This window comes from Heterodontus francisci, chromosome 22 (assembly GCF_036365525.1).
Source record: "Heterodontus francisci isolate sHetFra1 chromosome 22, sHetFra1.hap1, whole genome shotgun sequence".
In the NCBI taxonomy this organism is placed as follows: Eukaryota; Metazoa; Chordata; class Chondrichthyes; order Heterodontiformes; family Heterodontidae; genus Heterodontus; species Heterodontus francisci.
This window is the reverse complement of record NC_090392.1, coordinates 33976650-33996999: the sequence shown is the minus strand read 5'-3', so window position 1 is coordinate 33996999 and position 20350 is coordinate 33976650. Positions and strand designations below refer to the sequence as shown.

Sequence of the window (20350 nt, the reverse complement as noted above, 5' to 3'; positions counted from 1 at the left end):
GAAAGGAGAATTGTGCTGGAAAAAAGTTTGTAGAGTTCTTTGAGGATGTAACAAGCAGGGTGAATAAAGGAGAACCAGTAGATGTAGTGTATTTGGATTTCCAAAAGGCTTTGATAAGGTGCCACGTAAATAGTTACTGCACAAGATAGGAGCCCATGGTGTTGGGGATAATATATTAGCATGGATAGAAAATTGGCTAATTAACAGCAGAGAGTCAAGATAAATGGCTCTTCTGCAGGTTGGCAAGGTGTAACTCATGGAGTGCCACAGGAATCCGTGCTGAGGCCTCAACTATTTACAATCTATATTCATGACTTAGATGAAGAGAACAAGTGTGTAGCCAAATCTGCTGACAATATAAAGCTCGGTGTGAAAGCAAGTTGTGAGGAGGACAGAAATATGCTGCAAAGGGATATAGATATGTTAAGAGAGTGGGCAAAAATTTGGCAGATGGGGTATAATGTGGGAAAATGTGAGATTATCCGCTTGGTAGTTAGAATAGAAAAACAAAATATTATTTAAATGGAGAGAGACTACAAAATGCTGTGGTACAGAGGGAACTGGGGTCCTCATATGTGAATCACAAAAAGTTAGCATGCAGGGACAGCAAGTAATTAGGAAGGCAAATGGAATGTTGGTCTTTATTGCAAGAGGGATGGAGTATAAAAGTAAGAACCTCTGCTACAACTTTACAGGATGTTAATGAGACCACAACAGAGTGCTGTGTATAATTTTTGTCTCCTTATTTAAGGAGTGATATACTTGCATTGGGGGTAGTTCAGAGAAGGTTCACTAGGTTGGTTCTTGGGATGAAGGGCTTGTCTCATGAAGAACAGTTGAAGAATGAGAGGTGATCTTATTGAAACATGTAAGATTCTGAGGGGGCTTGACAGGGTAGATGCTGAGAGGGTGTTTCCCCTCATGGGGAATCTAGAATTAGGAGGATAGTTTCATAATAAAGGAATATCCCATTTTTGACAGTGATGAGGAGGAATTATCTCTGCCAGAGGGTCATGAATCTTTGGAATTCTCTATGCCAGAGAGCAGTGGAGGCAGAGTCATTTAATATATTTAAAGCTGAGATACAGAAATGCTGGAAATACTCAGCAGGTCTGGCAGCATCTGTGAAAAGAGAAGCAGAGTTAACGTTTCTTCCGAAGAAGGGTCACTGACCCGAAACGTTAACTCTGCTTCTCTTTTCACAGATGCTGCCAGACCTGCTGAGTGGTTCCAGCATTTCTTGTTTTTATTATTAAGTATTGGTGTTGTTACCATTACAGGGGGAACCATTAAAAGCATGGTTCAGTGGCCCATATAGAGTGATCAAGAGTGGGCAAGGTAGATTACTTGATTGACACCCCTGATAGCCGGGAAGAACCGGTTGCGTTACATCAATACGTTACAGCAATATTTAGGGGCGGCACAGTGGCGCAGTGGTTAGCACTGCAGCCTCACAGCTCCAGCGACCTGGGTTCAATTCTGGGTACTGCCTGTGTGGAGTTTGCAAGTTCTCCCTGTGTCTGCGTGGGTTTTCTCCGGGTGCTCCGGTTTCCTCCCACAGCCAAAAAAAGACTTGCAGGTTGGTAGGTAAATTGGCCATTATAAATTGCCCCTAGTATAGGTAGCTGGTAGGGAAATATAGGGACAGATGGGGATGTGGTAGGGATATGGAATTAGTGCAGGATTAGTATAAATGGGTGGTTGATGGTCGGCACAGACTCGGTGGGCCGAAGGGCCTGTTTCAGTGCTGTATCTCTAAAAAAACTAAAAAAAAAATATTATCGAAGGGAGGAGGATAGGCTTGTACAGGTATATCAGGTAATCGGGACTATTGAGAAGGAAAAGGATAGTGAGGATGAGGCAGGAGGAGGCCTGGACAATTTTCAGATTGAACCTCCAACTATCAGGTTAGTGAATACAAAATGGCTAGGAAAATTGCACAACATGCTTTTTCACCTGGAGGCAGAACAATGTGAAGACCTAACCAAGCTTTTCACAACATTTAAAAGAGTCTGTAGAGATAAGCCAGATATAGGGGAATCCGTTCCTTTAAAAACAACATCCTTACCACTAAAGTCCGGACAAACAGGCCTAAGTAAAAGCAGAAATCCAGTACATGCTGGCAAATAACATGATCGAGCTGGAGTTCACCAATAGTTCTAGTACCTAAATCTGACAGGTCAACCCGATTTTATATAGACTCCAGAAAAGTCAATGCAGTTACGAAGGCAGACTCCTACCCAATTCCACGTTTAGAAGACTATATCGACAGAGTGCGCAGTGCTAGGTTTGTTACGAAGATTGACTTGTTAAATGGATACTGGCAAGTTCCTCTGATTCCTCAAGCCAAAGCTTGTCTTACACCTGAATGTCATTATCAGTGTCTGGTGATGCCACTCAGGCTAAAAAATGCCACAGCTACTTTTCAAAGATTAGTGAATCAGGTGGTAGCCAGTGTTCCCAACTGTGTATCTCGATGAAATAATAATATACAGTAACACTCAGTAAGAACACAAACCAGCTAAAAATTCTGTTTAAAAAGTTAAAAGCACTGGATTTAGTAATAAATCTGGCAAAAAGCAAATTTGGAAAAGTTAGAATAACTTACGTCAGACACATAGTGGGGCAAGGACAAGTATTGCCAAAAGGGCAAAGGTACAAGCCTTAGTAGACTTCCCCATCCCTAAATCTAAACAGGAAATAATGAGGTTTTTAGGGATGTGCGGTTTTTACAGGAAATTTGTATGGAATGTTAGCACTGTGGCTGCTCAATTAACCGATTTGCACAAAAAAAAACAAAAGTAGTATGGTCAGATGAATGCCAGTCAGCTTTTGAAAAGCTGAAGGCAATCTTAACTAATGAACCAGTGTTGGCTGCTCCAAATTTTGCTAAACCTTTCAAATTAGCAATCGATGCCAGCGACCTGGGGGTTGGTGCAGTCCTATTGCAGGATGACGAATCGGGCATAGAGAAGCCAGTCGGGTACTTTTCAAGAAAACTAAATTGCCATCAAAAAAAGTATTCCACTATGGAAAATGAAACATTAGGACTTTTGCTGGCTCCCAAACATTTCGAAGTATATGTCTGCCAAGAATATAAAGAAACACTAATATACACTGACAATAATGTTTTCAGAAAAATTTAAAAACCAAAATGCTCGAATATTTAGATGGAGTTTGTTGTTACAGCCTTATTTGAAAATTGTACTTTTTTCAGGGAAAAACAATGTTATCGCCGATGCTTTGTCACGAATTTAACCATGTTAAATTATATGGATGGCGATGGCATAAAGAAAATTCTGTAAATTATCAGTAAAGTGAATGGGGGCATGAATGTGAAGTTTATTTCCAGTTTCTATTTTTTGTATTGTAATGAAATGCATTTTAAGAATGGAATTTCATTTTGCCAAGGGCAGAGGTGTCACGGAACTATTTATTTTTGTCTAAAATAAAAGCAAAATACTGCGGATGCTGTAAATCTGAAATAAAAACAAGAAATGCTGGAAATACTCAGCAGGTCTGGCAGCATCTGTGGAAAGAGAAGCAGAGTTAACGTTTCAGGGTAGTGACCCTTCTTCGGTTCCGAATTGTTGTATTGCATTTGAATGCATATGAAGAAAAGACTTACATCAAATTTGTGTGGAGACTGATTTTTACACTAGGATACCTCACCCATCAAGAACATAACCCACAAAGACTAACAACCCAGTTATTTATTTATTCTGAAACTGGTTAATGTTGATTTTCGAGTGTGTGAGAGAATGGGGGACCTAGGTTAAAATAAGTTATAAAAGGTCTTTAGACCTAGGTTTATCTTAATTGTGTTTAATAAATAGTTAATTTGTTGTTTTCTAAAGGTACCTGGTTTGGTCTGTTTTATTCTGGGGTTACTAGAGTGTTGAATTTAGTTGTTCACTGGTTGGGTGGAAAAATTTTAATAATATGCTGTGACTTATGGAGTGATGGGACTGAATTGACAGCGCATTGCTCCCACCATGATCTTAACACCCTCAACTCATTTAAAAGATATCTGGATATGCAACTCAAGTGCCGTAACCTGTAGGGCTACGGACCAACTGCTGGAAGGTGGGATTAGGCTAGGTGGCTCATTTTCTGGCTGGCATAGACATGATGGGTCAAGCAGCCTTTTTCTGTTCTGTAAACTTCCCATGATTCTATAGGTTCACTGGACCGAGGCTCGCTAGGTCACAGCACACACCATTAATCATCAGAATAAGGAGACCACCCAGAAAACTATGAATAGGAATCTTCAGCTGAACATGTCACTCATTCATAAAGGGAGAGTAGGGGGTCAGACAGTTAAAGGCAAAGACACAGCTTCACCCTACTGTATGTTTCTTATTTTTTGTTAGTTACACAAGAAATAGGATGAGTAGGCCATTCGGCTCCTTGATCCTGCTCCGCCATTTAATAAGATCATGGCTGCTCTGATTGTGGCTGTAACTCCACTTTCCAGCCTGCTCCCCCAATAATCCTCGATTCCCTTGTAGATCACAGTGCTACTGCTTGCCTGTGGGATTGAAGTAGATATTTAAAAGGGACAGTATATGGGAAGCATACATCAATAAAACAAGGAATTGATGGAAACATGTTACCGGTTCTTCATTATCTACAGATCAAATGTCTGTTGCATAAATTGTATCACTAATTAACAGTCTATGAACTCCTCAATCTGCTATTTAATGCAGACTTTAAACAATTTATTTTAAAAGAGGCATTGAAATGGTCGACTCAGATTTCTCAAACACATCAAACCTTTGTAGGATCATTGAGTAATTTTTAGACTGGAAACTTAAACCTGTTGTTTCACTTTGAGTCAGAAACAGATCACAGTTTTACACCAATGTCTGATTTGTCAGCACGTTTCCAGCATTCACTGTTGTTCTTCCTGACTCTAAACACAGTTGTAAAGGAGCCTTTTTTTCCTTGCTTAGGAGCTCTGAACCATGGAAGAAAGTGGCTGTAACACATTTCGTACAGGCCTCAGGATTAACCCACACGGGGACTTTGCTTTCAACAAAGAGAGATGATAAAGACCAAAGTACTGTTTATCCCTCTCAGTGTTGCCCTGAAGGACTGTTTTCAGGCTGAAGTTCAGTTCTTGCTGTACGATCCTCCCCAGATTGTCCTTTCTGAGCTCTAGTCAGTTAAACACTCAGGTGAGAAAGTGAAATAGCTACAACAATATGTTTAAAATAAAGCTGATATTTCAGTTTCCCATAATATTGAACTCCAGCCCAGTTACAGGCGTTATTAACATGAGCAGAAACAAACCTCAACTGTCTGATAGCATGGTAGAGGCAGAAACTCTCATAACTTTTTAAAAATACTTGGATATGCACTTGAAGTGCCGTAACCTACAAGGTACGGGCCAACAGCTGGAAAGCGGGATTAGGTTATATGGTTACTTGTTGGCCAGCATGGACATGATGGGCCAAATGGCCTGCTTCTGTGCTGTAAATTTCCATGATTGTAGGATTTGTGTGCCAGAATGAACATGGCTCAGTCTTGGATGTAATTAACATAAGCAATAACAGCAGAACCCAATCCCTACAGTCACTTGTGAACTCGCTGGTGTCTCAGCAGGTGGGATGAACAAGTGAATCCCTTCCCACACAAGGAGCAGATAAATGGCCTCTCTCCAGTGTGAACTCGCTGGTGTCTCAGCAGGTTGGATGAACAAGTGAATCCTTTCCCACAGACAGAGCAGGTGAACGGCCTCTCCCTAGTGTGAACTCGTTGGTGGATCAACAGGCTCTGTGAATTAGTGAATTTCTTTGCACACATGGAGCAGGTGAACGGTTTCTCCCCTGTGTGCACTCGCTGGTGTGTTAGCAAATGATTTTTGCTTTTAAAGCTTTTCTCACAGTCAGAACAGTTAAATGGTCTTTTATCACTGTGAACAAGTTGGTGTGTTGTGAGCTGGGATGAATGAGCAAACCCCTTCCCACACACAGAGCAGGTGAACGGCCTCTCCCCAGTGTGACTCCGCTCATGTACAGTAAGATCAGCTAATCGCCTGAAACCAGTCCCGCAGTGAGAGCACCTGAATGGTCTCTCGTCAGTGTGAACACGTTGATGTAATGTCAGTTCCCCAGAACTTTTATAGCACTTCCCACACTCTGGACACTTAAAGGGTTTCTCGTCAGTGTGAACTCGCTGATGCTTCAGCAGGGCAGAGAAATGAGTGCATCCCTTGCCACAGACAGAGCAGGTGAACGGCCTCTCCCCGGTGTGAATGCGCTGGTGAATTTCCAGCTCAAATGGGTAATTGAATCCCTTTCCACAGTCCCCACATTTACACGGTTTCTCCCTGGTGTGGCTGCGCTTGTGTCTAGACAGACCAGATGAATGGCTGAAGCCTCGTCCACACACAGAACACGTATACGGTTTGTGAACAGTGCTTTTCCCTTCCATTTTCAATGGTCGATGATATTCACATCCTGATGAAGTGAATGACTGTCAGATCTTGAAGTGATGTTTGGTTTGAGCTCGCCATCTATGAATCCTCCCCTTCTAATACCTGTAAAATGAATTCAAAACAGGGAAAAGGGAGCATGAGAGAGAACAAAAAAAACAAAAACATGTGAAATTGAGCTGAATGAATCTGGTAATCTTTGGGGCCGGTGCTCGAAAAAGTGACCAAGGAAACTGCCAGACTGTTGTAAAAATCCAACTGGCTCACAGCCCTTCAAACTGTTACTGTTAGAATCACCATCTATTCGGACAGCTCCTTTAGTTGCAATTCCCTCACAGAATATCTACCGCTCTGACAAAAACACGGTTTCTCCATAGCAGAAAGGAAACTGCTCACCCACCACTCCGAATGCCCAATCATCTAGGATATTGCTGGTAAGTGTCCAGGACAAATTGCTATGGGTAAGGTGAAGATACAACAGGAGCAGGAGTGAGTGAAGAGGGTGACGGTAATAATCAGGCGACTTACTCACCAGGAAAGCTGCTATGGAGAGGATTCAATGGGATTCACCCAAAGAACAATCACTGGCACCGGTATAACAGACTCCAGTTATACCTGATTTAAAAACTTGTCAGGACACTGACCCAGATGTGACTATTGCCAAAGAGGCCGTACACCACGGGAAAGACTTCCCCTCGTCTCTCTCACCAAGTAAGGACTCACTCATCCTACATGAGGGTTTGTATCACAAGAATGGCTCGAACTTGACTTGGCTCACACTTTATGCCTTAGAAAATAATTAATTTTGTTTATGCATCAAACTGGGGGCATGTTTCTGTTTCTCGAGTTCTCGATATGTTACATAATTATTACTGGTGGCCGATGATGCACCGGGCTGTGCAGCACCACCTGAACCTATGTCTCATCTGTGCCCAAATGAATCCAGTCCTCAACAACTTGTATTTATATAGCGTCTTTAACATCATAAAGCATCCCAAGGCACTTCACAGGAATGTTATAAAGCAAAATCTGACACCAAGCCGCGTAAGGTGACATTAGGTCAGGTGACCAAAAGCTTGGTCAAAAAGGGAGGTTTAAAGGAGCATCTTAAAGGAAGAAAGCGGGGTAGAGAGGCAGAGTGGTTTAGAGAGGGAATTCCAGAGCTTAGGGTCCAGACAGCTGAAAGGACTGCCACAAGTGGTGGAGCAATTAAAATCAGTGATGAACAAGATGTCAGAATTAGATGAGCACAGATACCTACATAAGAGCATGAGAAATAGGAGCAGGAATAGACCACTCGGCCCCTCAAGTCTGCTCCGCCATTCAATACGATCATGGCTGATCTTCTGACTCAACTCCACTTTCCCGCCCACTCTCCATATCCCTTGATTCTGTGAAAGACCAAAAATATGTCTATCTCAGCTTTAAATATATTGCACAATGGAGCATCCACAACCCTCTAGGCTGAAGAAATTTCTCCTCATCTCGGTCCTAAACGATTGGCATTTTATACTGAGGCTGTGCCTCCCCCAACCCCCTGTTGTAGATTCCTCAGCCAGGGGAAACAATCTCTCAGTGTCTAACCTGTCAAGCCCCTTCAAAATCTTGTACGTTTCAATCAGATTACCTCTCATTCTTCTAAATTCCAGAGACTATAGGCCCAATTTACTCAGCCTCTCATCACAGGACAACCTTCTCATGCCAGGGACCAATCTAGCGAACCTTTGCTGTACTGCCTCCGAAGCAAGTATATCCTTCCTTAAATATATAGACCAAAACTGCACATAGTATTCCAGATGCGGTCTCACCAAAGCCCTGTACAATTGTAGCAAAACTTCCTTATTCTTGTACTCCATTTGTCACAAGTGTTTTTTGTTGAAAGTTGGGAATTCTGTGTGTTTTTGAAAGCTGGCAAAAGGGATTTTCTGTCAACACTGAATGCTGGCACTTGGTGTTTGAAGTGTGCAGACTGCAAGACCTGTTTCCAAGCAACCAGGAAGATTTAGGACTCTTGAAAACATTTAGTTTCATTTTGGGTTGAGTTCAGTTGCTGCTGGAGACCTGCCAGAAAGAAAGCCCAGACACTCTTTCTCTTGAAAATAATTCCTGTATCAAGTGAAATTTTAACTGTCTCATCAAATGTATGGGAGCTAAAACCTTTGTTGCTGTATCTGCCTGGAAAGAGAGAAAAACCCAGAAAAGTGTTACCACTCTCTGCAAAAGAAGTCTTACATCTCTTCGAAAGAAATTCTATATTTAATGTGTGGTTTTGACCTGCCTGAAGAGAGGGAAAGACCCAGGAAAAGAGGAGTTGCTACACTCTGTGGAGGAACATTGCTTTGGAGAGAGGAAGCCTTGTATTTCGGGTGTGGCACATTACTATTGCCTCCAGTCTCTCAAGAATCCCTGCCTCAAGAGTGATTCCTGTTGCCTTTTGTGTTTTGGGAGACCTTGAAATCTCAAGAAAGCTTCAATTGCTAGACTGCTACTTCAAAATTCAAGTAGATCTGTTGCTGCACCCCTGATGTCTGACTTGTCTGACACCTGCTGCAGACGAATTGCCTTCCCATCACAGACTGTTCATTAATCTCGCCTGGAGAGACTTGGAATGGCATTTGACTATTTTACTCTGGGACACCTCACTGATCCGGAAATATCCTACCAGACCATGACAACCAATTATTTTATTATTCCTAAGAAAATGTTGTAAAATCGGTTATTAGAATAGTGGGACTGAATTAACAGTGCATTACTCCCGCCTTGTAATAAAGGCCAACATTCCATTTGCCTTCTAAATTGCTTGCTCTACCTGCATGCTAACTTTTTGTGTTCCTTGTACAAGTACACACAAGTCCCTCCAACCATCAACATTTGCAATTTCCACATCTTTTGAAAAATATTCTGCTTTTCTATTCTTACTATCAAAGTGAATAAACTCACACTTGCCCACATTATACTCCATCTGCCACCTTGTTGCCCACTCACTTAACCTGTCTATATCTCTTTGCAGCCTCTTTCTGTCCTCCTCACAGCTTGCATTCCCACTCTTGGTCTCTTCATCAAAGTCATCAATATAGACTGCAAATATTTGAGGCCCTAACTGGTGCAGTTATTCGATTTTTTTCCCGATTAGATGCATGTAATTAATTTGAAAAAGATTTTGAACTACAAGCAATCTTGTTAAATATTAAAGGCCTTGAACAGGAATCATACCCTGGCCACTGTAGAGATAGCATCGAATTCAAAACAGTAGACTGTTAACACAGTGCAAGCTTATCAACTTGTTTACATTTCTTACCTTTGCTCTTTTTACTCAGGGGGTTGTAGGGCTGGAGGAGATTACAGAGATAGGGAAGGACTTGGAGGGATTTGAAAAAAAGGATAGCAACTTTAAAACTGAGACATGACGTAACCAGGAGCCAATGTCGGCCAGTGAGCACAGGGGTGATAGGAGAACGGACTTAGCATCAGGAAGGATATAGGCAGCAGAGTTTTGGATGACCTCAAGTTTACAGAGTATAAATTGTGGGAGGCCGGCCATGCTTGCATTGGTTATAGTCAAGGTTTCAGCAGATGTGCTGAGGCAGGAGTGGAGTCGGGCGATGTTACCTGGCTGGAAATAGGTGGTCTGAGTAATGGTGTGGATATGTGGTTGGAAGCTCATCTCAGGGTCAAACGTGTTACAAACAGTCTGATTCAGCCTCAGATAGTTGCCAGGAAGAGATGAAGTCTGTAGCGAGGGAGCAGAGTTTGTAGCAGGAACGGAGGAGAACATAAATAGGAGCTGGAGTAGGCCACACATCTCTTTGAACCTGCTCAGCCATCTAGTAAGATTGTGGCTAATTTGATCTTGGTCAACTCCACTTTTCTGCCTGTTTACCATAACCTTCGACTCCTCTACAGTTCAAAAATTTGTCTGTCTCAGCCTTGAATATATTCAACGACTCAGCCTCCGCAGCTCTCTGGGGTAAAGAATTCCAAAGATTAACAACCCTCAGAGAAGAAATTCCTCCTCATCTTTGTCTTAAATGGGCAACCCCTTATTCTGAAACTATGCCCCCCTTGTTTTAGATTCCTTCACAAGGGAAACATCCTCTCAGTATCTACCATCTCAAGCCCCCTCAGAATCTTATGTACTTTAATAAGATCATCTCTCATTCTTGTAAACACCAATGCATATAGGCCCAAACTGATCAACCTTTCCTCTTAAGACAATCCCTTTATCCCAGGAATCAACCTAGTGAACCTTCTATCAACTGCCTCCAATGCAAGTACATCCCTTCTTAAATAAGGAGACCAAAACTGTACACACTACTCTAGGTGTGGTCTCACCAATGCCCTGTACAGTTGTAGCAAGACTTCGCTACTTTTATACTCTATCCCCCTTGGAATAAAGGCCAACATTTCATTTGCCTTCTTAATTACTTGCTGTACCAGCATGCTAACTTATTGTGTTTTATGTATGAGGACAACCAGATCTCTCTGCACCGTAGCATTTTGTAGTCTCTCCCCATTTAGATAATATTTTGCTTTTCTATTTTTCCTTCCAAATTATACTCCCACATTATACTCCATCTACCAAATTTTTGCCCACTCATTTAACCCATCTGTATCCCTTTGCAGACTGTGTCATCCTTACAACTTACTTTCCCATCTATCTTTTGTATCGTCAGCAAATTTGACTACAACAAACTCGGTCCCTTCATCCAAGTCATTCGTATACGTAGTAAACAGTTGAGGGCCCAGCACCGATCCCTACGGCACTCCACTGGTTACAGTTTGCCAACCTGAAAATGACCCATTATCCCAATTCCCCATTTCCTGTTTGTTAGCCAATCCTCTATCTATGCTATTACCCCCAACACCATGAGCTCTTATCTTGTGTCGTAATCTTTTATGCGGCACATTATCAAATGCCTTTTGGAAATCCAAATACAGTACATCTACTGGTTCCCCTTTATCCACCTTGCTCGGTACATCCCTGAAGAATTCCAATAAATTTTTCGAACACAATTTCCCTTTCATACAACTCTGTTGACTCAATCACAGAGATGTTACAGCACAGGAGGCCATCCGGCCCGTCGTGTCTGCGCTGGCTGTCCGCAAAACCAATTTACCTTCTCCCTGTAGCCCTACACATTCTTCCTTTTCAGATACAATCCAATTCACTCCTGAATGCTTCGACTGAACATGCCGCCACCACACTCTCAGGCAGTGCATTCCAGATCCTAACCATTCACTGCGTGAAAAGGCTTTTCCTCATGTCACCATTGTTTTTTTTGCCAATTTCATTAAATCTGTGTCCTCTTTGTTCTCAATCCTTCCACCAATGGGAATAGTTTCTCCCTATTTACTCTGAACCCCTCATGATTTTGAACATCTCTGTTAAAACTCTTCTCAACCTTCTCTTCTCCAAGGAAAACAGTCCTACCTTCTCGAATCCATCCACACAACTGAAGTTCCTCATCCCTGGAACCATTCTCAATCTTTTCTGCACTCTCTCCAATGCCCTTACATCTTTCCTAAAGTGTGGTACCCAGAACTGGACACAATATGCCAGTTGAGGCCGGACTAGTGCTCTATACAAGTTTAACATAATTTCCTTGCTTCTGTATTTTATGCCTCAATTAATGAAACCTAGGATGCTGTATGCTCTATTAACCGCACTCTCAACCTGTTTTGCCACCTTCAATGATTTATGCACATATACACCCTGGTCCCTCTGCTCCTGAACCCCCTTTAGAATTGTGCCCTGCTTGATTGTATTATGATTTTCTAAATGTCCTGCTACTACTTTCTTAATGATGGATTGCAGCTTGTTCCCAATGACAGATGTTAGGTTAACTGTTCTACAGTTTCCTGCCCTCTGGCTCCCTCCTTTCTTGAATAGGGGTGTTAGATTTGCAGATTTCCAATATGCTGAAACCTTTAAAGAATCTGGGAAATTTTGGAAGATTACAACCAATGCATCTACCATCTCTCATTAGAGTAATTTACGACATAGGAGGCGGCCATTCGGTCCACTGAGTCCATGCTGGCTCTCCATCGAGCAATCCAGTCAGTTCCACTCACCCACTCGATCCCCGTAGCCCTGCAAATTTATTTTCTTCAAGTGTCTCTACAGTCACTTCTTTTCAGACCTTAGGATGCAGGCCATCAGGTCCAGCAGACATGTCAGCCTTCAGTCCCATTAGTTTTCCGAGTACTTTTTCTCTGTGATAGTTTTAAGTTCCTCCCTCCCTTTTCCCCCGACTTTCTGCTATTCCTATAGCGTGTTCTACCATGAAGACAGCTGCAAAATATTTCTTCAACATCTCTTGTTTCCCATTATTAATTCCCCAGTCCCATCCTCGAAGCAGCCGTTTACTTTAGCTACTCTCTTACTTTTCATTTGCTTGTAGAACAAAGAACAGTACAGCACAGGAACAGGCCATTCGGCCCTCCAAGCCTGCGCCGATCATGATGCCTGTCTAAACTAAAACCTTCTGCACTTCCGGGGTCTGTATCCCTCTATTCCCATCCTATTCATGTATTTGTCAAGATGCCTCTTAAACGTCGCTATCGTACCTGCTTCCACCACCTCCCCTGGCAGCAAGTTCCAGGCACTCACCACCCTCTGTGTAATAAACTTGCCTCGCACATCCCCTCTAAACTTTGCCCCTCGCACCTTAAACCTATGTCCCTTGGTAATTGACTCTTCCACCCTGGGAAAAAGCTTCTGACTATCCACTCTGTCCATGCCGCTCATAACTTTGTAAACCTTTATCAGGTCGCTCCTTTACCTCCGTCGTTCCAGTGAAAACAATCTGAGTTTATCCAACCTGTCCTCATAGGTAATACCCTCCAGACCAGGCAATATCCTGGTAAACCTCTTCTGTACCCTCTCCAAAGACTCCACATCCTTCTGGTAGTGTGGCAACCAGAATTGTACACAATATTCCAAGAGTGGCCTAACTAAGGTTCTGTACAGCTGCAGCAAGACTTGCCAATTTTTATACTCTATGCCCCGAATGATGAAGGCAAGCATGCCGTACACCTTCTTGACTACCTTTTCCACCTACGTTGCCACTTGCAGTGATCTGTGGACCTGTACGCCCAGATCTCTCTGCCTGTCAATACTACTAAGGGTTCTGCCATTTACTGTGTACTTCCCATCTGTATTAGACCTTCCAAAATGCATTATCTCACATTTGTCCGGATTAAACTCCATCTGCCATTTCTCCGCCCAAGTCTCCAACCGATCTATATCCTGCTGTATCCTCTGACAATCCTCATCACTATCCGCAACTCCACCAACCTTTGTGTCGTCCGCAGACTTACTAATCAGACCAGTTACATTTTCCTCCAAATCATTTATATATACTACAAACAGCAAAGGTCCCAGCACTGATCCCTGCGGAACACCACTAGTCACAGCCCTCCATTCAGAAAAGCACCCTTCCACTGATACCCTCTGTCTTCTATGACCAAGCCAGTTCTACATCCATTTTGCCAGCTCACCTCTGATCCCATGTGACTTCACCTTTTGTACCAGTCTGCCATGAGAGACCTTGTCAAAGGCTTTACTGAAGTCCATGTAGACAACATCCACTGCCCTTCCTTCATCAATCATCTTCGTCACTTCCTCAAAATACTCGATCAAGTTAGTGTGACACGACCTCCCTTTCACAAAACCATGCTGCCTCTCGCTAATAAGTCCATTTGTTTCCAAATGGGAGTAAATCCTGTCCCGAAGAATCCTCTCCAATAAATTTCCCTACCACTGACCTAAGGCTCACCAGTCTGTAATTTCCTGGATTATCCTTGCTACCCTTCTTAAACAAGTGAACAACATTGGCTATTCTCTATAATAAGCTCTTATTGTCTTCTTGCTAGTTTACTCTAATAATCTATTTTCTCCCTCTATTATTTTAGTCATTCTTTTGCTGTCCAAGTCAGGATGGTGTGTCTTAATGTGTCCAGCTGATCTTACACTTCTAGGGTGATGGGGGTTTTGGGTTTGGAAGGTTCTATCAAAGAAACCTTGTCTTTAGTAGATATGAAGTCCCTCTCCTTTTCCCCCTCCCCTCCTCTCACACTTCCCCACTCCCCCACCCCTCCCATGGGGACTGCAGTCCTATGTAAGTCCAGACCTGGCGGCAGGTTCCCTTCCCTGAAGGCATTAGCGAACCATTTTGTCAATCCAGCAGCTTTCATGGTCACTTTTTCCTAGTGCTGGCCACACAAATTACCAGATTTATTCAGCTCAATTTCACAACTGGTCTTTACATTTTTGTGGGTTCTCTTTCACTGCCTTCTCCTGTTTTAAATTCATTTCACAGATTAGAAGGGGAGAATTTGCAGGCTGGAAGCTCAAACCAAACATCACATCCAGATCTGACACAGTGACTTGATTCATCAGGAACAGCATATCAGAGGCCTTTGAATATGGAGGCAAACAACCCTGTTCAGTGTGGAGAAGTTGTACACGTGATGTATGTGGGCGAGGCTTCAGTCAATCATCTGATCTTTTGAAACACAAGCGCAGTCACACAGCGGAGAAGGCGTGGAAATGTGGGGATTGTGGGAAGGAATTCAATTATCCATCTGAGCTGGAAACTCATTGGTGCAGTCACACGGGAGAAAGGCCATTCACCTGCTCCATGTGTGGAAAGGGAATTAATGCTTTATCAAACCTTCTGTCACACTAATGACCTCACAGTGATTAGAGAATATTTAAATATTTCGAATGTAAGAAGAGCTTTAAAAACACAAGGGATTTGTTGAAATACCAGCTGTTCACCTGTTCTCTATGTGGAAAGGGATTTAACTGATATCCAATCTGCTGAGATACCTGCAACATCACAAGTGACTGCATGGATTGGATTCTGCTGTTAATCACATCCAGGACTGAACCATGTTCAATCCGACAGTCAGTGTATATATCTGCTGATATTAATAATCCCCATAACTGGGGTGGAATTTAATACTCTGGCAATCTATTTTCTTTACTTTGTAACCTTTACGCTTCAAAAAGTCTCTCCCTTTGGGTTATGCCCAAGGTTTTGTGGGATGAAACCAAACAGTGATTTACATGTACTTGCTGAATTTATTATATTGTATTCACCACACTGTTGTGCAGACCGCATCATGAGCAGAGACCAAACACAGATTGGGTGATCACTTTAACCTGAGTTTCCGGTAAATTGTTATTTTAACTCTTTGTCCCACTCCCATTCTGTCCTTGGCCTCCTGCACTGTTCCAATGAAGCTCAATGGGAGCTCGAGGAACAGCAGCTCATCTTTCGATGAGGCACTCTACAACCTTCCAGACCCAACAATGAGTTCAGCAGTTTCTGTACCAACAGAGAGTTGTCGGAATCTGGAACAATTCACTTGAAAGGATGGTGGACCCTGATTCTATCAGTAATTTGAAAAGGGAATTGACAGGTATTTGAGAATGAGGAACTGACAGGGTTACAAACAATGTGTGTGGTACTAAGCACAACTGCTCTTTCAAAAAGCCAGCACAAGCACAAAGGGTTGAATGGCCTCCCTCTGTGTTGTAAGTTTCTGTGATTTGAGGAATTGGCCATTTAGCCCCGAAAGCCTGAGATCATGGCTGATCTGTGACCTAACTCTATAAACCTGCCTTTGCCCCATATCCCTTAATACCTTTGGTTAACAAAAGATGATCAATCTCCAATTTAAAATAAACATTGTTCTAGTATGAACTGCTGTTTGTGGAAGAGTTCCAAACTTCTACCTCCCTTTGTGTGCAGAAGTGTTTCCTAATTTCACTCCTGAAAGACCTGGCTCTAGGTTTAGACTATCCCCCTAGTCCTAGATTCCACAACTAGTGGAAATAATTTCTCACCAACAGTTCTAAATAATATCTTGAAAACTTTGATCAAATCACCCTTGATCTTCTAAATTCCAGTCTGACGATGCATTTTGGCAGAAGGGATAGAGAGGGGCAATATTAATCAATGGCACAGTTCTCAAGAGTGTGCAGAGACAGAGGGACCTGGGGTTCATTCACATAGATTTTTCAGAGTGAAAGGACATACTAAGGGAGTGGTGAGCAAAGCATATGGATCTCAGGCTTCATAAATAGAAATATTTAGTACTTTTTTTAATCTTCCAAAGGATCTGGGTGTCGCTGGCACGGCCAGCATTTGCCACCCATCCCTAATTGCCCTTGAGGAGGTGGTAGTGAATCGCCTTCTTGAAACATTGAAACACTGCGGTCCATGTGGTATAGGTAAACTCACAGTGCTGTCAGCGAGTTCCAGGTTTATGACCCAGTAACAGTCAAGGAGCAGTGATATAGTTCCATGTCAGAATGGTGTGTGGCTTAGAGGGGAACTTGCAGGTGGTGGTGTTCCGACGCATCTGCTGTCCTTGTCCTTCTATGTGGTAGAGATCGTGGGTTTAGGAACATAGGAACAGGAGTAGGCCATTCAGCCCATTGAGCCTGCCCCTCTATTCAATCCGATCATGGCTGATCAGCCTTTTTCCCCCCCACACTATCCTCATTTCCCGCCATGTGTTTGGTATTTAGAAATCTGTCAATTTCTGCTTTAAACATACTCAATGACTGAGCTTCCACAGCCCTCTGGGGTACAGAATTCCAAAGATTCACCACCCTCTGAGTAAAGAAATTTCTACTCATCTCTGTCCTAAATGGCTTCCCCTTATTTTGAAATTGTGTCCCTCTGGTTCTAGACTCCCCAACCAGGGGAAACATCTTAGCTGCATCTCACCTGTCTATCCCTTTTAAGTATTTTGTAGGTTTCAATGAGATCTCATTGTTCGAAACTCTAGAGAATACAGGCACAGTTTCCTTAATCTCTCTTCCGAGCACAGTCCTGCCATTCCAGAAACAAGTCTGGTGAAGCTTCGTTGCACTCCCTCTATGGCAATAATATCCTTGCTAAGGTAAGGGGACCAAAACTGCACACAATACTCCAGGTATGGTCTAACCAAGGTTCTATACTAAAATCCTCTTGCGATAAAGGCCAACATACCATTAGCCTTCTTAACTGCTTGCTGCACCTGCATGTTAGCTTTCAGTGACTTATTGACAAGGACAACCAAGTCCCTTTGTACATTTATACTTTCTAATCTCTTATCACTTAAGAAATACTCTGCACATCTATTCCTCCTACCAAAGTGGATAACCTTACATTTTTTGACATTATATTCCATCTGCCACATTCTTGCCCACTCACCAAGTCTGTCCAAATTCCCTTGAAGCCACTTTGCATCTTCCTAACACATATTCCCACCAATTTTGTGTCATCTGCGAACTTGGAAATACTACAGTTGGTCCCCACATCCAAATCATTGATATATATTGTGAACAGCTGCGGCCCAAGCACTGATCCCTGCGGTACTCCACTAGTCACAGCCTGCCAATGCGAGAATGACCCGTTTATTCCTACTCTGTTTTCTACCTGTTAACTAATCCTTAATCCATACCAGTATATTACTCCCTACCCCAGGTGCTTTAATTTTACTAACCAACCTCCTGTGGGGTATTTACCAAAGCCCTTTGAAAATCCAAGCATACCACGTCCACCGACTCCACTTGATCAATTCTGTGAGTAACATCCTCAAAAAACTCCAAAAGATTCGTCAAACATGATTTCCCATTCATAAATCCATGTTGACTGGGCCCAAACAGATCATCATTATCCAAGTGTCCATTTATCACATCCTTTAGAATAGATTCTAGCATTTTCCCAATGACCGATGTAAGGCTAACAGTTCTGTAATTCCCTGTTGTCTCTTCCTCCTTTTTAAATAGCGGGGTGACATTTGCTATTTTCCAATCTGCAGGAACTGCTCCAAGATCTACTGAATTTTGGAAGATGATCACCAATGCACCCACTATCTCTGTAGCTACTTCTTTCAACATTCTGTGATGTATTAGGCACTGGGGACTTATTAACCTTCAGCCCCATTAATTTCTCCAATACAACCTTTTTACTAATACCAATTTCCTTCAATTCATCATTCCCCTTAATCCCTAGAATCTCTCATTCTGAAAGATTTCTTGTATCTTCCTTCGTGAAGACAGACAGAAAGTAATCATTTGGCTTCTCTGCCATTTCTCTATCCCCCCATTATAAATTATTTTGACTTCAGCCACTAGAAACGGGCTCTACTCATTAAGAGGGCTGTAGCAGGTCACAGGGATATGGTGTGGTGAGGTCATGGAAGGAATTGAACAAAACCATGAGAATTTTAAAGGCCACCAGGCATCTCCTCCTGTACAGAATGTGGCTCACTGGTAACAGAAAGGATGTTTCTTTAACTAATAAATGCGCAGCAAGGAAAGAGTTTCTCCCTCTAAATATCACAAAGGGATACATAATGAGGCGGAAATCAATCTCGAACTGACAGCGGAGAGGGAAATGAATGACCTTTAAACGTTTGGTCCACTTGGCAGTGAAACATCTGAAACTCAGAATAGGAATTGCAGGAAAAAATAGTGACAAATGTGAAACGGTTTTGTTGATCAAAGAAACACTGATTTAAATTTGAAAGGATAAATTGTTTGCCAGGGGTTCACATTGACTCACCTCAGTTTGCAGCCCTCAAAGCCCACGATTGCTGACAGAAGCCGCTGCTCCCTCGGCTCGTCCGGCCTCTGAGCTTCTTCCTGTTATTTCCCAGGACAATCAATCAGCTCTCGGCAACATGACCCTGCCAGAGGGAGTTCAAGGACTCAGAGGAAGAAAACAAATAAGGCCATAAATTTGAGATAGGAAATACAATTATATAAAAACAATTATTATAATTAATGTTAATATATGCACGATGGGCAGGTGGTTGAGAGGCGCCTTTGTACTGGTCAGTGACGGATGGAGCCGGCGAGGAGGCTTCCTAAACACTGAGTGTAGACCGTAAACTCCGATTAATAAACTGCAGCTCCCGGATTTACACCAAGCGGGGCTTCTCCCGGTAACAGGCCCAGATCACTGATTGAGCGGGGCTTCATTCTGTTCCCAACTGCTCCCGGTGCCTAGGAGAGGAAACCATTGGTCCACTGGGGTCACGTGTGTCCACCGGAGCAACAGCTGCGGGGCTTCTCACGGGGACAGCCCCGGGTTAACGGCCGCCATCCTTATTAGGGGGCAATGTACAGTAGGGCGCATGCGCGGTTATCCGGGCACGGGAACAATAAATGGGCGGGGCTTCAGGTTCCAGTTTCATTCGGAGCTGTGGTGCTGAAGAACCTTTTGAAGCGGGTGAGACTCGGCGGGAGGCAGGGGAGGAATGGAACCAGCGGGAAGGTTTCAGAAACAGTTGGTGTAGACGCAAGCCCCGAATAAGAAGCTCCAAGTCCCGCGTTTACACTCTGAGGCTTTTGCCCGGGAATAGGTTCAAGTCAGCGACCGCCATCTTGGTTGAGTGGAGTACAGAGCGCATGCGCGGCCATCATGGCGACGCAACAGAGTGGGCGGGGCTTCAGGCTTCAAGTGACCAGGAGAGAAAATCATTGACTCATTGATTTTATTCCCACTCTGCACATTGAGGCTGGAGAATTGAACCCAGCCAGAGGGAGGGAGAGAGGAAACTGGCAGTGGTGGAAAGAAATGGTGCAGATGAAGACATGGATTTGGATTTTAGCACAGGGAGGAGGGAGAGTGTGCAGAACAGGGATTTACTGGTTTGGGGGAAACGAGAGGAAAACATGTTCCAAATAAACTAGAATTGTCTGTTAATTTCTATCTTGTACTTAGTGATGACTTTTGTAACCTCCTTCTACAGGGGATTAGAAGAGGAGGATTTGCAGACTGGAAACTCAAACCAAACATTACATCAGATTCTGACAGTCACCCGATTCATCAGGACCTGAACATCATCGGCCTTTGAATGTGGAAGGAGAAATGTTTGTCTGTTCTGTCTGTGGGAAAAGAT

The 20350-nt window shown here is 43.0% G+C and overlaps 1 protein-coding gene across 2 annotated transcripts; it reads right to left on the bottom strand.

The window, feature by feature from the left end:
- Positions 1-4699: 4699 nt before the first annotated feature.
- On the bottom strand, positions 4700-19824 carry LOC137381300 (zinc finger protein ZFP2-like). Of its 2 annotated transcripts, none has more exons than XM_068053649.1 (2): positions 19009-19824; positions 4700-6544 (listed from the first exon to the last, which is right to left on the bottom strand). In XM_068053649.1, the coding sequence occupies exon 2, from the start codon at positions 6436-6438 to the stop codon at positions 5578-5580; it is 861 nt and encodes a 286-aa protein (XP_067909750.1). In that variant the 5' UTR covers positions 6439-6544; positions 19009-19824; the 3' UTR covers positions 4700-5577. The 2 variants fall into 2 exon arrangements, with proteins under 2 accessions (XP_067909750.1, XP_067909751.1); XM_068053650.1 differs by lacking the exon at positions 19009-19824 and adding an exon at positions 7701-7818.
- Between the last annotated feature and the right edge of the window lie 526 nt (positions 19825-20350).